The sequence below is a fragment of the Acipenser ruthenus genome, chromosome 3 (assembly GCF_902713425.1).
Source record: "Acipenser ruthenus chromosome 3, fAciRut3.2 maternal haplotype, whole genome shotgun sequence".
Taxonomy (NCBI): domain Eukaryota; kingdom Metazoa; phylum Chordata; class Actinopteri; order Acipenseriformes; family Acipenseridae; genus Acipenser; species Acipenser ruthenus.
This window is the reverse complement of record NC_081191.1, coordinates 79,643,292-79,660,484: the sequence shown is the minus strand read 5'-3', so window position 1 is coordinate 79,660,484 and position 17,193 is coordinate 79,643,292. Positions and strand designations below refer to the sequence as shown.

The 17,193-nt window shown below is 36.1% G+C and overlaps 1 protein-coding gene across 1 annotated transcript in view; it reads left to right on the top strand.

The window, feature by feature from the left end:
• Positions 1 to 1,398: 1,398 nt before the first annotated feature.
• The window catches only part of LOC117435380 (potassium voltage-gated channel subfamily B member 2-like), a 97,837-nt gene continuing 82,042 nt past the window's right edge, over positions 1,399 to 17,193 (top strand). Inside the window, exons 1-2 of the mRNA XM_034058480.3 lie at positions 1,399 to 1,720; positions 3,595 to 4,280. Coding sequence (XP_033914371.1) covers positions 3,702 to 4,280 — 579 coding nt within the window. The 5' untranslated portion in view covers positions 1,399 to 1,720; positions 3,595 to 3,701. The remainder of the gene's footprint in view (positions 1,721 to 3,594; positions 4,281 to 17,193) is intronic.

The following is a 17,193-nucleotide window of genomic DNA, read 5'->3' as shown; positions in this document are numbered from 1 at the left end:
CACCACATGTGATTCATCACGTGATTCCAGGTGCCTTCGGTTGATTAGACAGTACGGTTGATCAAAGATCTGATAATTGACTGTACTGTATACTGTCAAGTCTGGCCAGCGGGATTCTGAATTATACTGTTGTTGAACAGCAAATACATTGTCTAAACGTCCACACAACAAGTTGTCTCTTGAACGAAAATATGCAGTTAATATCAGTTAAACGGAACATGTAACAAAGCTACCACAAACAAAAAGAGCTAAGTGAAAAATTAAAAATCAAAGGCAAACCGGTTCAGGCATTCTGAAAAAAAGCCTACTTAAAAGCAACGCGGAGAAAACCTGAACAGCAGCTGAAAGCAGCTGAATCCCGCATGCAGGTACAGTACGAACAAGTAGAACGTCTTCAATGGGAATGGTTTAAACAAGTTTCTGCTAATAAGAGGTAAATATTTTGTTGAGGCATTGATGTGTTTAAAGTTTGACGAGCCATTGTTGTGTTTATTATACTGTGTGGTAATAAAGTTGTTTTTTTTTTTTAAGCATTAAAATTGTTTAGTCATTTGACCTTTTTTTTTTTTTTACATACAGTACAGTATTAAAATTTTTGCAGTAACTCTGTAATCCAGGACACTGTCTAATCCGATTATCCAGCACAATTTTCTGGTACCAAAGCGATGACGGATTGGACAGGTTGTACTGTAAAACTCTTGAAAGTTTTATATGAGGTGGTTTGATTTAACAAATGGCCACTTATTTGATATTAAATATCCCTGTTTAGCAATAGCGCTAAGTATCCTGGGTCAAAGTCATGAAAGGTCAAAGTTCAATTACCTTGCAAAAGGGTCACTTTTGTGGTAACTCAAAAATCCCAATCCCATCCCATTGTAAGTGACTCTGCAGCAGCAGTTATTAATAATAATTTAGACAAATGCAATCAATTAAATGTTTATCTATCTCTCTCTCTCTCTCTCAATCTCTCTCTCTCTCTCTCTCTCTCTCTCACTCTCTCTCTCTCTCTCTCTCTCTCTCTCTCTCTCTCTCTCTCTCTCTCTATATATATATATATATATATATATATATATATTAACATGTTCTTTTCCGTCCCAGAGACTTTATTATTATGAACGATTATGAATGAAAACCTGCAAAATAAATGTGTTTTAAGCAAAAGTAGCATTTATGAATGATCCCTACCCTATTGAGAACGAAGTGGTCTTGCTCTAGTTGATCTGCTGCTGTCCTTGGTGATGTACAGCCCAATCCAATTAGGTTTCACCTCTAGGCTGTGATGCAGTTTGTGAGATTCAGCCCTAGAATTCTCTATCGCTGTGTGTCTCTGCAGTTCACTCCATGGTGTTCTTATCCCCCCCCCCCCCGCCGCCCGCCCCCCAGCTTGCTACACATTCGACATCCGCAGACACCCCATCTTACCACATCACAGCAGTAGATGGAGATTACTGTGGGTTTGATCCTCTTTTCTTACAACACCAGCGGCAAATCAGAGCACTCATTTTATTTTCCTTTTGATGCATATTTGTGAGACGTTGACGTGTTTTGATTCTTCTTCTTATTATTTATTTTTTTTAAAGCAATGTGGGACGTACATTCATTGAGCGAGGCTTCCTCTAAAAGCTTGGGATCTGACTAGACATCAAAAAGGGAATCCCGAAGCTTTACCCTCGTCATCAAAGCGACTGTTTTTATGCAAAAGGTGGTTTATTTGTACAAGGTAAGAACTGTATTTCGCTTCTACTGCGGAACCACCAGTTAAAGTAGTGTCTAAATGCTAGGTGCGTTCTCTGATTTTAGTTTTTAATTTGATGTTGAAAAAATAACTAACCAGTACCATGTATGTAAGTAATGTGTCTGATTTTCATGTGAGAAGTATGAAACTGTTTTAAACTACAATTTCTATAGCGAATTTACTGACTGTGTAAACCGAAATGTTCATGTTTGATTTTTTTTTGTGTTTAATGTTAGCTATGAACACATAAAGTCTGAACACCTGTCCATCATGAATATATCATCAAAATCGTTGTCTTACTCGTCAACCGGATGAGATTTCAATCAATAATTTTTATGCTTTGCATTTATCTTTTCTGGAGCTATATATATATATATTTTTAATAAATTATGTTAGTTGAACCATAGTTAGGAGTACTCTCAAATACCTACTTGAACAAATGCAACACAGTGTGAGTTTTGCCACTGACACAGTTTAGATGTTTTTTTTTTTTAAGTGCGTCAATTCACAGCAATGTATCTGTTGCATAGTGCCAACAGCAATTCTCTGTAAACTGGTCAAAAGTTTTGCATCACCTTATAGAATTAACACATTTTGCTTCATACAATTGAACAAACCCTGCTGAGTAATATACCGCTTTGTAGTTTTCCATAATATATTTAACGGAAAACTGACAACAATTGAAAATTTTGACATTGAAATACTCTTCCGGTAGACTTTTCCGATATCATTTTGTAGTTTCTTTGATTACACGATGTTAAATAAATGATATAAATTATGTTCATATAGTTTATTTATTTATTTTTAATCTCAATCCAGAAATACTAGGTGATGCAAAACTTTTGGCCCAAGCTGTAGATGTGCAGACGAGTTTAAGAATCTTGAGGTTCTGTCGGATATATTCTTAATAGTTAAATGGTATAATTTAATACCACGTTACACTCTCCAAACTGTATGGTACTGTTAATGTTTTCTTTAATTTTTGTTATTCTTCGGGGGGGGGGGGGGGGGGGGGGGGGGTTGCTTCAGCTTTAACAATACAGTTCAGTAATTTCTAAATCTAAAAACAGAATGTCATCCATCAGTTTCTCTGTTGAAACTGTGTCAAGACTTTTTAAAGTATCATTGCTTTAGCTTTCTGTCCACAAAGACTCCCTCTTATATAATGCAATGAAGGTAACATTAAGCAGATAAAACGTGTTTCGAATGATTTATATCGAATGTGGCAGGGTGTTATCTCGTTTATGAACTACAGGTAAAGGTGCTTGAAGAAAATGAGCAATTGTTATAACTATAACAAATCTTTAATGTGTCCATGTAATAATCATCACTATCTTGTAAAGTGCTTTGTGATGGTGGTCCACTATGAAAGGCGTTATATAAAATAAATATTGAATGATTGATTGATTGATTGATTTATTGATAATGTATTTATTTTACACATTGTACTAAGTACACTTAGCGCGGCTATTATAACATTGTGTAGGTATGGTAAATAACTGGCTAAATACTAGGTGGTGGGATTATTGTGATAAACACAAAGCTAAATATATGCAGCCATATTTTAAGATCCCCCTTTTTTTGCAAGGGGCATGACTCTGAACACATATGCACAACTGATGTGAAACAAGTGTTACCCATAACAAAAGTTTCTATAAGATTTAATCATTCATTAAAAGGTAAAGCTAGTCTACTATTTGAGAGTGTATACAAATACAAAATTGACCCTAATCATGAAATTAAAACAACATTTGAAGTGCTTTTTTATTTTTAGAAACATCGTGCATGCACTTTCAACACTATGTTAACAGCCCTTCACTAATCTAGTCTGTTTTTTTATTTTTTTATTTTTTTTACAGTTTCAATCATGGAGGGACTTGTGTAAAAGGGATCCCACGAAATCAGTTTCCATTGAATTGCTATTTTTTGTCTTCCTGGAGAATTTCACACCTTTGCCCTTCAAATCATGGCTGAGAAGGTTGCCTCCGGGATGGCTAAAAGCACATCCCGGTCCACAACCTCCCTTCCACCCGAGCCCATGGAAATCATCAGGACCAAGGCCTGCTCCCGAAGGGTCAGAATCAACGTTGGAGGACTCAACCATGAAGTCCTGTGGAGGACCTTGGACAGACTGCCTCGAACCAGATTAGGGAAGCTGAGAGACTGCAACACCCACGAATCCTTAATGGAGACCTGCGATGATTACAACCTGGGTGAAAACGAGTATTTCTTTGACCGGCACCCTGGGGCTTTTACATCCATTTTGAACTTTTACCGGACGGGGAAGTTACACATGATGGAGGAGATGTGCGCCCTGTCTTTCGGGCAAGAACTTGAATACTGGGGCATCGATGAGATCTACCTGGAATCGTGCTGTCAGGCCAGGTATCACCAGAAGAAAGAGCAGATGAACGAAGAGCTAAAAAGGGAGGCAGAGTCAATAAGAGTGAGGGAAGGGGACGAGTTTGATAACAGCTGTTGTCCAGATAAGACAAAGAAGCTATGGGATCTGCTGGAGAAGCCTAGCTCTTCAGTAGCTGCCAAGGTAAGGTGAAAAATCCAAACTTCTAGATGATAGAACTTTCTAAACAGTAGATCTTTTTCTTCTGAAGTTATTTAGTCCCTTATAACAGAAGCAATATTTATTAGAATATGTAATTAAATTATATTCAACAAGTCCCTGAACAGTTTTTTTTAATGAATATTCTTAATGAGGGGAAGGAGAATTCAGCAGTTCCATATGGTATTTGGCTTGTATGCTATAGAATTCTGATTGTATCAACTCTCTTGCCGACTCTCTTGCATCGTGGTTAAGACGTTCGCCTGCGGTGTATGGAGTTGCTGGTTCTCGCCCAGCCTCCGCCTTGTTACATAATGAATAACAGAACACACTTTCTAGGACTAGTGGCATGTACTGTATTTGTGTTTGAAGAACTAGAAGCTCTGAAGTGAAATAGCTAGAAAATGCTCAACGAAATAAAGAAAGCACATTTTAAAAAGAGGCTTAATAAATGAGCTGAAAAAAAAGCATTGACAATATATTTTGGGTTTAGTTTATTAGGTAGTTCCAAACACGGTTTTAGCTTTGTGATTACATAACTTGTTGGCTTGAGAACATTCAATTCTTCACTCAAATTACTATCAAGACCACTCTTAGCACAAGAGAGTTTTGGCTTTGTTCCACATTTTTTTTACAGAACCAGTTTATTCTACTATCTCCAATGCTAATAGCACTTGGAAACGCCACAGCCTTATTTCTGGTAAAGTCATCATTGTATTTTATATATTTGTCTTTTTTTTATTATGGTGATCGTTACCAAAATCTAATAAAATTTGATAAGTCTACAGGTGTTTCCTCAGTTTCTTCTGGTACTGTTCGTCTGCAGTAAGGGAAATGTTGTTTACAAAATAACCCAATTAACAGGTAAACTGGTACAGTACAGTACAGTTGACCTGTTACAAAATAACTTTCTCATGAAAACAAGAAACTTTGGTAAGCTTGGCGTTCCAGATAAATGAGCATGTTTAGCTGCAGAGCCAGTTCTTGTGTATTTACCTTCATCTGTGGCTCATAAACATCAGGCTGTAACCTAGGTGAAACTTCCTAATGGTGCTGTTTAGAAGAAGGTTTACCGAGACAATAATAGTGCCCAAACAGAGACAGAAAACATTGAAAGAGAACGCAAATTCAACTAATGATGTAGCATTTTTTGATGAAGCATTTTTGTGTCATTGTATAAAAAATTAAAAAAAAAAAAAATATATATATATATATATATATATATATACATTGATGTATACATGTACATTTTTATGTGCATGTATACAGCACTCTAAGTAACATTTGGGGTTACTCTCCAATTTAGACACCATTGACCCTGAATATCAAAGGTTTTCTGACCGTCGGTGAGGGCTTTTGTGGTGGTATTTAAACTTTCCGACTGTTTTTCATGTTCCAAGCAAAAATAAAAAATGGCCAGGAAGGATGAGAACAGTCGCAAAACCCCAGTTCCGACAGTGTGAAGAATGTTATGCAAATTAAGTGGCTTCAAATTTAACATACCCCGTGCAAAAATCTAAAGGGTTTTCCATCTGAAGTGGTTCCACATGTTTCAAAGAGTCCTGATGGAGATGGGAACCTATTTCAAACAGGCTCATTGCTAAAATAAAAATGGTCTGCTGTGGGTGGAGTGACCCTTTGACTATACTGACGGTGATGGTGCCCAATGTGCTGCTAGGGATTGCTGCGATTTTAGAGGATGAAATGGATAAGCAACGATATTGTATTCATGTGATAAACTTAAAGAGAATTTAGAGTCAAGCACCTTGAGGGGTCATGCATTGCCAGTATCACTCACAGCTTTGTCATTCTTTGCCACCGGTTGTTTGTATAATATCTTATTATACACTCACATGTTATTAATTTTCATAAAGTGCAACTGGGTAATGAATAAATAAATGACTAGATAAACAGATCTCTATATATTCATTTATGTATGTCTGTATTTGTTTATGTATTAATTTATTTATTCATGTATTTTTCATTTTGGCATAAAATATCCGATATAACCGGGTACATGAAACAAAATGTAATTAATACAGAACATACATTTACAAAATTAGGCTACATTAAAATGAGCTCTCTAACTTTACTTGTTTTCTCTTTGTCCTGTTGCTATATTATTATGTTCTATTAAATGTATTTTTCTCCATATATCAAACAAAACACGTCTGTTTTGTTTTTCTCAGCCTTACTACCTTTCAATCCCACCTGTCCATTGATTGAAATCCTGAAATGATGTAAAACCGGTTATTTACATCATTAACATATAGGTTTCTCATTTCAATACTGAATAGTTATTCTGACACCTTTATGTAAATTACACCCACTCCACCTGTCGGAAAACATCAGAAAAGTTTTTCATTTTTTGATGGAAATAACATTCGGGATAAGTTGGGTTAAAACAGACGGAGCCAGCAAGTTTTGAACTGTCGGAAGACACTTTTGATATTCAGGGCCCATGTGAGTAAAATGCAGTCATGAGTACAGTAGTGTCCGTGTATAGGAACACTTCCTAAGAGAACACTTTGCCTAAGAGAACACCCTTGTGGTGAAACATATTTTTCCCATTGTAAATGCTCTGCCTAAAGGAACAGGAACTTCGCTTAAAAGAACACTGTTATGGCATAGCTAGCAATTTGTTCACAACTGATACAGTACTGTTCAATCTTTCCAGAACTGCCATCATATCATTGCCTCATTTTGTATTCTGATTTCCACAAGTGCACCTCATTGCTACCAAATGGCATGTAAACAAACTGCAAAATGCGCTGCTGTTTCACTTGCTACAAAAAGTTGAAAATGTTTCGAGCTCCTGAAAAAACCTGAATCAGACACAAGTCCCCGAGCAATTTAGTGTTTTCCGTTCTGGTGAGTTGGTTCACTATTCTGTTAAATAATGTTGTGCGTGTCTTGAATATTGCTCCTGTACAGGTATTCATAATTAATCTAGAGCTACTGCTGCATTTTTAAACGTGTGTAGGGGTGCTGTGTTAATTTAGTTTGACAGTTAATTTATTAATGTCAGTTTGTCTGTTACTTTATAGTTTATTAACATACACTTGCCTATTTCTTTTCTCTTACTTATTCTGTTCATTTCATATGTTGCTGCATGTGCATCATGACAAGTAATAAATATTTATTTATTTATTGATTCATGTTGTGTGTGGTGGTCAACTCTGTCTTAAAGAACACTTCGGCTTAAGAGAACACTTCGCTTGCTTCCCGAGGGGTGTTCTCTTAGCCGTAGACTACTGTGCTTTCAATAAATACTGTACATATGGCTTTCCTTATTTTCCACTTGAAAAATAAAAACAATTTATTTTTCGCAGCCATTAGTCCTGCCTTAATAATATTAAAAATATTATAGTCTGGGAAGTTGCTTCTCATGATGTAGTTAGCTTCTGCTTCACCGAATCTCCTCCCACTAGTACTAGGCTGTTCCAGTTTTTATAGTTGTTTTCTGTAAATCTTCCTTTATCAGTGTCTTGTGCTCTCTCTTTCCAAGTCGACACGCTCTCTAAACATTAGGGGGGAAAAAAATGTCCAGAAAATATTTTTACATTTTTTTACCGATACTACACTAATGCAAGTAAAGAAACGATAATATTGTATTCCTTATTGGAAAAATAAAGAGTGAAAATATCTTAATAGCATAAATGTTTTCAACAATCACAATGCCAGTGGCATCAATAGAAAGTATTTGGGTTGTTGTTTAATAGTTTTAACATGATTGTGATGGATAACATTAAAATAAAGGTGTTTCACAATAATATGGGAAAACTGGCACTTAATACAAATTTGAATGGTTATATTAAATGGATCCCAGGATTATCGAGATTTCGTCATCTTCTGACTTTGACCTTTCAACTATACTCTGTGAAACTGTACAAGCTGAATGAACCAAATGGTTGATAGCTTGCACAATTTTCTCTGAAATAACTTGAAACTGACAAAAGTAATTGGCATCCACCATTGTTTATTCCATATTTAATAGAAATCAGACTTTGCTTTTGATTTTTTATTCAACATAATATTGTAAATAAGAAAACAAATGAAAATGGCATGGACAAAAATGATGGGACCGCTAACCTAATATTTTGTTGCACAACCTTTAGAGGCAATCACTGCAATCAAACGTTTTCTGTAGCTCTCAATGAGACTTCTGCACCTGTAAACAGGTAGTTTGGCCCACTCTTCCTGAGCAAACTGCTCCAGCTGTCTCAGGTTTGATGGGTGCCTTCTCCAGACTGCAAGTTTCAGCTCTTTCCATAGATGTTCGATAGGATTCAGATCAGGACTCATAGAAGGCCACTTCAGAATAGTCCAATGTTTTGTTCTTATCCATTCTTGGGTGCTTTTAGCTGTGTGTTTTGGGTCATTATCCTGTTGGAGGACCCATGACCTGCGACTGAGACAGAGCTTTCTGACACTGGGCAGTACGTTTCGCTCCAGAATGCCTTGATAGTCTTGAGATTTCATTGTGCCTTGCACAGATTCAAGGCACCCTGTGCCAAGCGCAGCAAAGCAGCCCCAAAACATAACCGAGCCTCCTCCATGTTTCACTGTAGGTATGGTGTTCTTTTCTTTGAAAGCTTCATTTTTTCATCTGTGAACATAGAGCTGATGTGACTTGCCAAAAAGCTCCAGTTTGACTCATCTGTCCAAAGGACATTCTCCCAGAAGGATTGTGGTTTGTCAATATGCATTTTAGCAAATTCCAGTCTGGCTTTTTTATGTTTTTCTTTCAAAAGTGGAGTCCTCCTGGGTCTTCTTCCATGGAGCCCACTTTCGCTCAAAAAGCGACGGATGGTGTGATCAGAAACTGACGTACCTTCATCTTGGAGTTCAGCTTGTATCTCTTTGGCAGTTATCCTTGGTTCTTTTTCTATCATTTGCACTATCCTTCTGTTCAATCTGGGGTCGATTTTCCTCTTGCGGCTACGCCCAGGGAGGTTGGCTACAGTTCCATGGACCTTAAACTTCTTAATAATATTTGCAACTGTTGTCACAGGAACATCAAGCTGCTTGAAGATGGTCTTGTAGCCTTTACCTTTACCATGCTTGTCTATTATTTTCTTTCTGATCTCCTCAGACAACTCTCTCCTTTGCTTTCTCTGGTCCATGTTCAGTGTGGTGCACACGATGATACCAAACAGCACAGTGACTACTTTTCTCCATTTAAATAGGCTGAATGACTGATTACAAGATTGGAGACATGTGTGATACTAATTAAAGAAACTAATTAGTTTGAAATATCACTATAATCCAATTATTTATTATCTTTTCTAAGGGGTACCAACAAATGTGTCCAGGCCATTTTAGAATATCTTTGTAGAATAAGCAATAATTCATCTCTTTTCACAGCTTCTTTGCTTTATTCTATGACATACCAAAGGCATGCAAGTATACATGATAAAATAGCTTTTAATTTCATCACTTTTCAGGAGGAATGAAGCATTATTTCAATGAGCTGTAAGGGTACCAACAAATTTGAGCACGTCTGTATATATATATATATATAGTGCTTTATGGTTTGATTCATTGTGGTACAGGAGGTTTATTATACATTTGATTCCTATTTATTTTTTGGGGATCTTCTTACAATTTCCCATTTCCTCACATATTAGGTTATTCATATTTGTCAAACCACCTGTCCAGGTTTGACCCTGGCAGTCCAGTAATTGGCATCTGTGTCTGAGAGTCAGGAATTAACAAACCCGGACGCCCTAATGTCCGGTTTTAAGTGAAACACATAACACCAACCTCCCTTTAATATTTTCCTTGACATGCCGTATAACGGGACATTTTGGAGTGGAATTTATTTTGGCTTTATTGGCTTTTTGGATTGGATCGCCAATAACACTTCCACCAATCAGAGAGTGGCATACAGTGTGTGATCCCGCCCTCTGACAGACTGGTGGTATGCAGCACAGGTTAAAGAAGAACGCACTAGACAAGGGAAAGAGTGTGTCGGCTGTCAAAGTGAATATGAGAGCGGCAGCGAGTGATGAAGCCAATTTGCTTAAAAAATTGAAAGCAGACCGGACATTTCCATCAATGGATTTAGGAAATCTGGAATTTATGATGCGATCTGAAACTCTGAGGCTGTGTAAACTGTGCCTGCTACTGTAGTAGGACTGTTCTTTTTTAGGTAAAGCAGTTTTGTGTTATATTTTTACAAGGGGTTAATTAAGTAGCAGCCAAAATTGTTTATGCCAGACTTGTTAGAAAGTCTGTAACAATGGTGCACATTTGCTTTGGATTGTTAGTGTCAATACGTTGTAGATACATGTACTACTATTAAGACACCCACCGTGCAGGTATCGTAAAGTCCCTAAACAATATGTTAAAATAAATTAGTTTTGCACCGTATAAGAAAAGATGATTTTGCCAGTGCTTTATAGTCTTTTAACCAGTTTTAAATTGAAAGTGTTTTAGTTTCGGCTTTATTGTTAAGGTTTTCACACGTGGCAATGCTCTCCTTCAGTTACTTAATGATACTGTGATCATTCCACTGTGTTATGTTAGTGAACCAAAGTGTACTGCAGTTAGCAATCCTTTCAAATTCCTGTTATCTTAAAATTGAAGAGCCATATAAGAACGATAAATATTGTAGCTCATTTTTAGAAGGCCTTCTTTGTTGTTCTCCAAATGGCTGCAGTGACATTGTAGATGCTATAACTAGTTACTGTAAATGAGATACTGATTTAGCAGACACATTTCATTAAGTAAACATGTATTTGAATGTTTTTTAAATTAAAAGTAGAAATACAAAACTGACCGTTCTTTGTGAACGTGCTAAGTGATAAATGCCAATTCAAAAAAACGTCAAAATCTACCAAAGTAGCAAATCCGTGAATTTAATACCAGCCAAAATGTCCTGTTATATGGTACATTAGTTGCTTAAAGGATTTCCACTATCTTATCAGAAATGTACTGTTTAGCACTGATCTGTACATTCTACTGTGCCCCCAGCATATGAATAATGCTTTACATTACATTGATCTGCTTGTGATTAAATACATAACCAGTAAAATATGGTTTACTTACACCATGTAATGGTAATTAAACCATATATATGCGTGCATGTATGTATAATATTCATATAATATTTAGCGGTAGCCATTAGTAACATTGAAAAAACTAAAACAAATCTGGGTACATTTTGTCTTTTTACTGACACACAGCCGATAGTGCAGTATTTTTTAACGTCTATTAATAACGTTTGTTAATATTTATTATGGTATTACAGTATACTGCTGTTTTGATAGACCTAGGCTGGCTGAGAAATATGTCCGGGTTTGGTCTGTGGAAAAGGTGGCAACCCAAATGGTAATCTTCTCTTTAACAGCATAACATTGAAAGAATGCAAGGCAAAGTCACAGTCACAATCTGACCAAATGATTAATGACTATGACCAGTTTATGGTGAGCAGTGATGGAAACAAAATGAAAGGAAGAAAAAGCAGCACTTGACAGAATTATCAAAATGTCTTCTTAGGGAAAAAACAAAACAAAACAAAGTGCTACGTTTCATTCATCTAAAAATCTTCATAAAATGCTACCCTTGATTAATTAAGTGGCATTATATGTATCATTACAGTTTCAGTCTGCCTTGTTGGGATGTGTGAAAGAAGCCATTTTTTAACATGTGTCACCATAAAGGCTTGCTTTTGTGTTTTTATTTTTATTCTTATTGATTCTAGTACTCGTCACTCCAATGGGGCAGAAGTTTATGTTTAATTAATTAGCTGCAAATAAAGTAAGCAATTGTTTTAAAAGAATACAGACATTATCATCTCAGTGATAGAGTAAGTTTAAGAAAATTTTCCTAAATGCATCTGTACACAACAATTTATACTCCTTATAGATGGTAAATGTTCAAGCATTCTTTGGACAGCTTTATGACTTCCACTGCTCTTGTGGTACTAATAGCTGGGACACCACAGCTGCTAGAAACCAAGAGAGTGGTTGAAAAAAAAAAACAAGAAAACATTAGCTAATGCTTTAATGATTCCATTAGCCAACATGGGATTTGGAAAATATTACAAGAATACATGTTGTTTCTTTTGTTTGTAATGAAGTAGATGGCGGATTAAATCTAAGCTCCTCTGTTATTTGCATCCCTGTTTGGGTGGAATGTTCAATCAGATTTACAAAGGCAAGGCATGTGTTGATATTGGCTTTCCAAATGTATCCTGCACATTTTTGCTAATGTAGTGGCATGTTTGGAATGTGTCTGGAAGTTTCATGGGATAGCACTATAGAACTGGGAAATGACATACATCACTGCATTTTATACTTTTTTTTTAACAATCCATACCATTCATAAATATTGCATTGGTCCTGTTTGCTTTTGTTTACCTTTTAATCATTTTGTTAACTGATGTGTCTGGACTTTGTGTTTTTTTTCATAAATATGACACTTCTATAATGGATTCCTTTTATGAATGTGTCAGTGTTTAGAATGCAAAAAATATTGATCACCATTTATGCTGTACCTAATATTTTCTGAGAGTTCAGACTCTCACTCAAACAGATGTAATTTATCAGCACAAATATCATTAATGAATTTCCACATTTGGATTGCTGGTCCTAAGATGCAAAAGAAATATCTTTGGATTTTTTTACAATACATAACATTGAATGTCGGGACCCACACTTTGATTAATTAGGCTCAATGACATGCTCCTGGAACGTGAATGCCTTTTTAATGCATTGAGGACAGGAAACTGTCAGCCGTGGAGATAAAACCCATTGGTCTTCCAACTGGACAGTTTTCTATTACCTACCTCAGCACCCTACTCGCAACTTGATATGGACAGACCACCATGTGCAGGAGTAAAAAAGGTAGTCCCTGGCCTGTCTTAAACAAAGGTTACTAATGATATGTCTGATAGACGTGAACTTGATGCAGAGATTAGAACTTGAGAACCCGCTCTCATCTCCTAAAGCTGTTTCACTGAAGTAGATTTAAGCTCAGCTCTTGCATATTGGTTTGTTGCACATCATATCTTCGCTGTCATAAATTCATGCAGAGACAACCAAAAATACATTTTTTTCCAGTGTTAACTTCTTTACAGCCAGAATGTTACGTTCAATAAGAACACACAATGTACAGTACCACATGACAACCCATTTTTGAACAGCAATGTGAAAAATGATGGATTTTTACCATGGTTAAAAACAGAGTCAAGGGTGACATGAGGTACAGCGGCCCTGTAGAATTACTGTAGTTGTGTGCCTATTAACAGCCTCCTCAGAAGTTTCTAAAGATGGCCCTGACAGAGCTACCAACTCTGTCACCAGCTGTTTATTGCCTTTGCCGCAATACACAAGATATTATGATCTCATTTAATAGTATATAACTAGATCTTCTATTGTGCTTTTGCCAATTCAACAGTGTGAAGGTCACTATTGAAATCAGGACTTAAAGGATGTGTTGCAGTAAGAATACCTCTGTTAAGAAAGGGGAACACAGAAATTGGTCGATGGAACAATGGTCTAAGGTGCTTTGGACTGTTGATGGATGGACAACTACACCTGTGTCTTATGCCAGTTCTGTTGTCAATTCAATGCTTGTCTTCTTTCTATTCCTTAAGGATATTATCTTCAAGTACTGCTCATCCTTGTTAGACAGCTTTTTGGGTCTTCCAGTCCTGGGTATTGAATCGCGTGTTCTGAATACTGTCAAGGTTTCTTTTTTTCACCTTAGAAATATTGCCAGACTGCGTCCCATGCTTTCTCTACCTGCAGCTGAAAAACTTGTTCATGCTTTTGTTTTCTCCAGGATCGATTACTGTAACGCCCTGCTTGCTGGGGTGTCTAATAGCATCCTCACTAAAATTCAATTTGTCCAAAACTCTGCAGCCAGAATTTTGTCTCGGTCCCGCTCAAGAGATCACATCACTCCTGTCTTGGAGGCCTTGCACTGGCTGCCTATCAGGTTCAGAATTGATTTTAAAATGTTAATGCTGACATATAAGGCTCTTTATGGGCTAGCTCCTACTTATCTGTCAGATCTTTTATCTTTTTACACTCCCACTCGCAACCTCTGCTCTGCTGATCTCAGACTGCTGTGTGTCCTGCCTGTTCGCCTGCGCCTTATGGGTGACAGGGCCTTCTGTTGTTATGCCCCCAAATTATGGAACTCAGTTCCACTAGAGATCAGGGACTCAGCTTCTTTTAGTTTTTAAAGCTAATTTAAAGAATTGTGAAGCGCTCTGAGATGATTGCTTTTAAGGGCGCTATACAAAATAAAGTTTATTATTATATTATTATTATGGGTATTATCAATTACAGATGACGTTTGTCTGTACTTGTTGATTATGCTTCGGATACTACACCTTGAAAATCAAGTGATGCGAGCTATTTCACTCAATGTTTTTCCTTCTTTATGCAAGTCAAAGTTGTTATAATAGTAGAAAACACTAGTGGAGGCTTTGAGTAAATTGTTGATGCTCATAATGCATCAGAGTAGAAAAGTGCAACATGTCTAAGACTTTTGCACAGCAGTCTATATCTTGATTAGTTATAAGTTGCATGCACACATGTAGCATGCAGAATGGATATGATTCTGATTTGTTTTGCTAGATAAAATTAGATGACAGTAAAGGTGAATTATATCATGCTATTAGTCCTGTTTTTTAATATGCTTACAGAGCCTATCAAAGTGATATATATCTCGATTGGTTATAACTTGCATGCATAATGAATACTGTTTTGATATGCTTTGGTTGTTACAGCAAAAGAACATTATATCATCCATTAGTCCTGGATGCTAGATGTGAAAAGCAACCAGAGATTTGTGAAAGGCAATAAAAGGCACTTGCTAAGAAAATAAGGAATAGAGTGCTGTTCCAACAAAATTGCTCTTTTTGAACAAATGGAAAACATACAGTTGCTCCCTGGAGAATTGTAACATATATTTTTTTTCCAGTAAAAGCTCAATTAAATTATGGATCCACTCTTGTCAATGCCCAGAGTCATAAATTGTATATTTGGTCAAAACTTCTGAGGATCAAGAAAATAAATAGCATTTTAATAAGGTGAACATTCTACCTGTCTGACTGAAATAACGTGACTTTTGGCTTGTGTATCAGGACAAATATCCACCAAATGTATACCATATTATACCTTTTTAAACAGCTGAGAATCTGAAGATCATTAAGAAAATAACGTTTTCACTCAATGATGACATATACCCTACAATTAGGTCGTGCACATAACCAGAGTGAGGGAATAGAATGGGATACAATGACAATAGGTCTATAGGTACGTGTACATGTATATATGACTAATTTTGATCAGATTCATAACTTTTTTCCCTTATATTTTATTACAAGTAAATACTGAATAAGTTCAGTAAAAGAAACCAACTTCAATACGTTATACGCTCAATGCAAACAACACTACTCTCTGGCAACACACGATTATGAAAAGTAAAATAATGTATATAACAGCCGACATAAAGTAAGTTATTGTAAGTTATTTTTATATATTTTATTAAACGTATTACATGTAACCCAAAATACTGTATAAGTTCAGAAAAATAAAAGAAACTTGAAATACGTAATGCATTCAATACAAACAACACTATTCTCTGGCAACGCACAATATGAAAAGTAAAATAATATAAAATAATGTATATAACAACTGGCATAAACTAAATTATTGTAATATAGTACAGTTAAACATAAAACATAAACAGGTGTGTACAGTACCTTACTATAGATCTTGTGAATACAACAGAGCAAAAAAAATATTTGATGGAAGTATGAACAGTATTCGGCCGATTAAGCTGATAAACAACTATAAAAATAAAACTGTCATAAGACTGACAACCATTTGCCTTTATGAAGGCTCATAGTGTGCTGAGGCTCGAGAGTTTTACAGACTCAGTTTGGCATTTTCTACGTCTTTCTTGCCGGCTTTTCCCGCTGTCGTGCTGTTGCTATGTGCTCTACGTCACTGCTGTTTCTCAAACATTCTTTTTTAAAAAAAAAAAACACTCGAACGTTGTTTGCATTATGGAATTATCCAAATCAAAATGCAATGTACAATGGACTTTGGGACCGCGCTGCTTTATGCAATTAAGCGAATTATGCATTTAGCTGATTTAACCGTATTATACAATCATAGAAAATGATGCACCAAAAAACGGGACCAGCTGCATGCTATGCAATTAAGCGATTTACCTTAAATCGACTGTACCTTGTCTGGTTTTCATTTTACACCAGACAAGGTACATTCTGGTGTGTAATGTGAAGAAGTTTGCAATGAAATACTGTAGATCTGTCAACTCAGCATCTTCTGTAAAGCAATTTAGTATGCTCTCCAGTAATGCTGCGCTTTAAAAATCATGGTATATACGATAATCGAAAACGAAACCTAAGATACCTCATAATAAAAGTTATCTCTATTGGCCTGGGGCTTTAGTGAAATGTATTTTGATTGGAGAGTCATCCCTGAAATTTGTCCTGTGACTATTTCACTACAATTAATATTTTGTTAATGTATTTTTGGGTTTATAAACATTTTGGATGATTTAGTATGATTTCTGGTGAGCTTGTACTTGTGATTGCCGAATCTCTCGACAATAAATAAATAAATAAATAAATAAATAAATAAATAAAACTCACTCATCCAGCTTTCTATCTATCTAACTTTACATTAATTTTGAAATTATATAAAACCATCCCTGATTGGTTGTTGGAGGTTTTGGAGATGTCAGTCATTTGTTTTAAAAAGGCTTAACATGGGTATCTAACATCACCATTACATCATCGTTCATATATGAAGGATTTCTAGTGGCGCCTGGCGGACGGGTTGAATAGAGTAGCTGTTTTTAAAATAATAATGGGTAAAACTTGGGGCTTTAATAAGATCTGGTATAA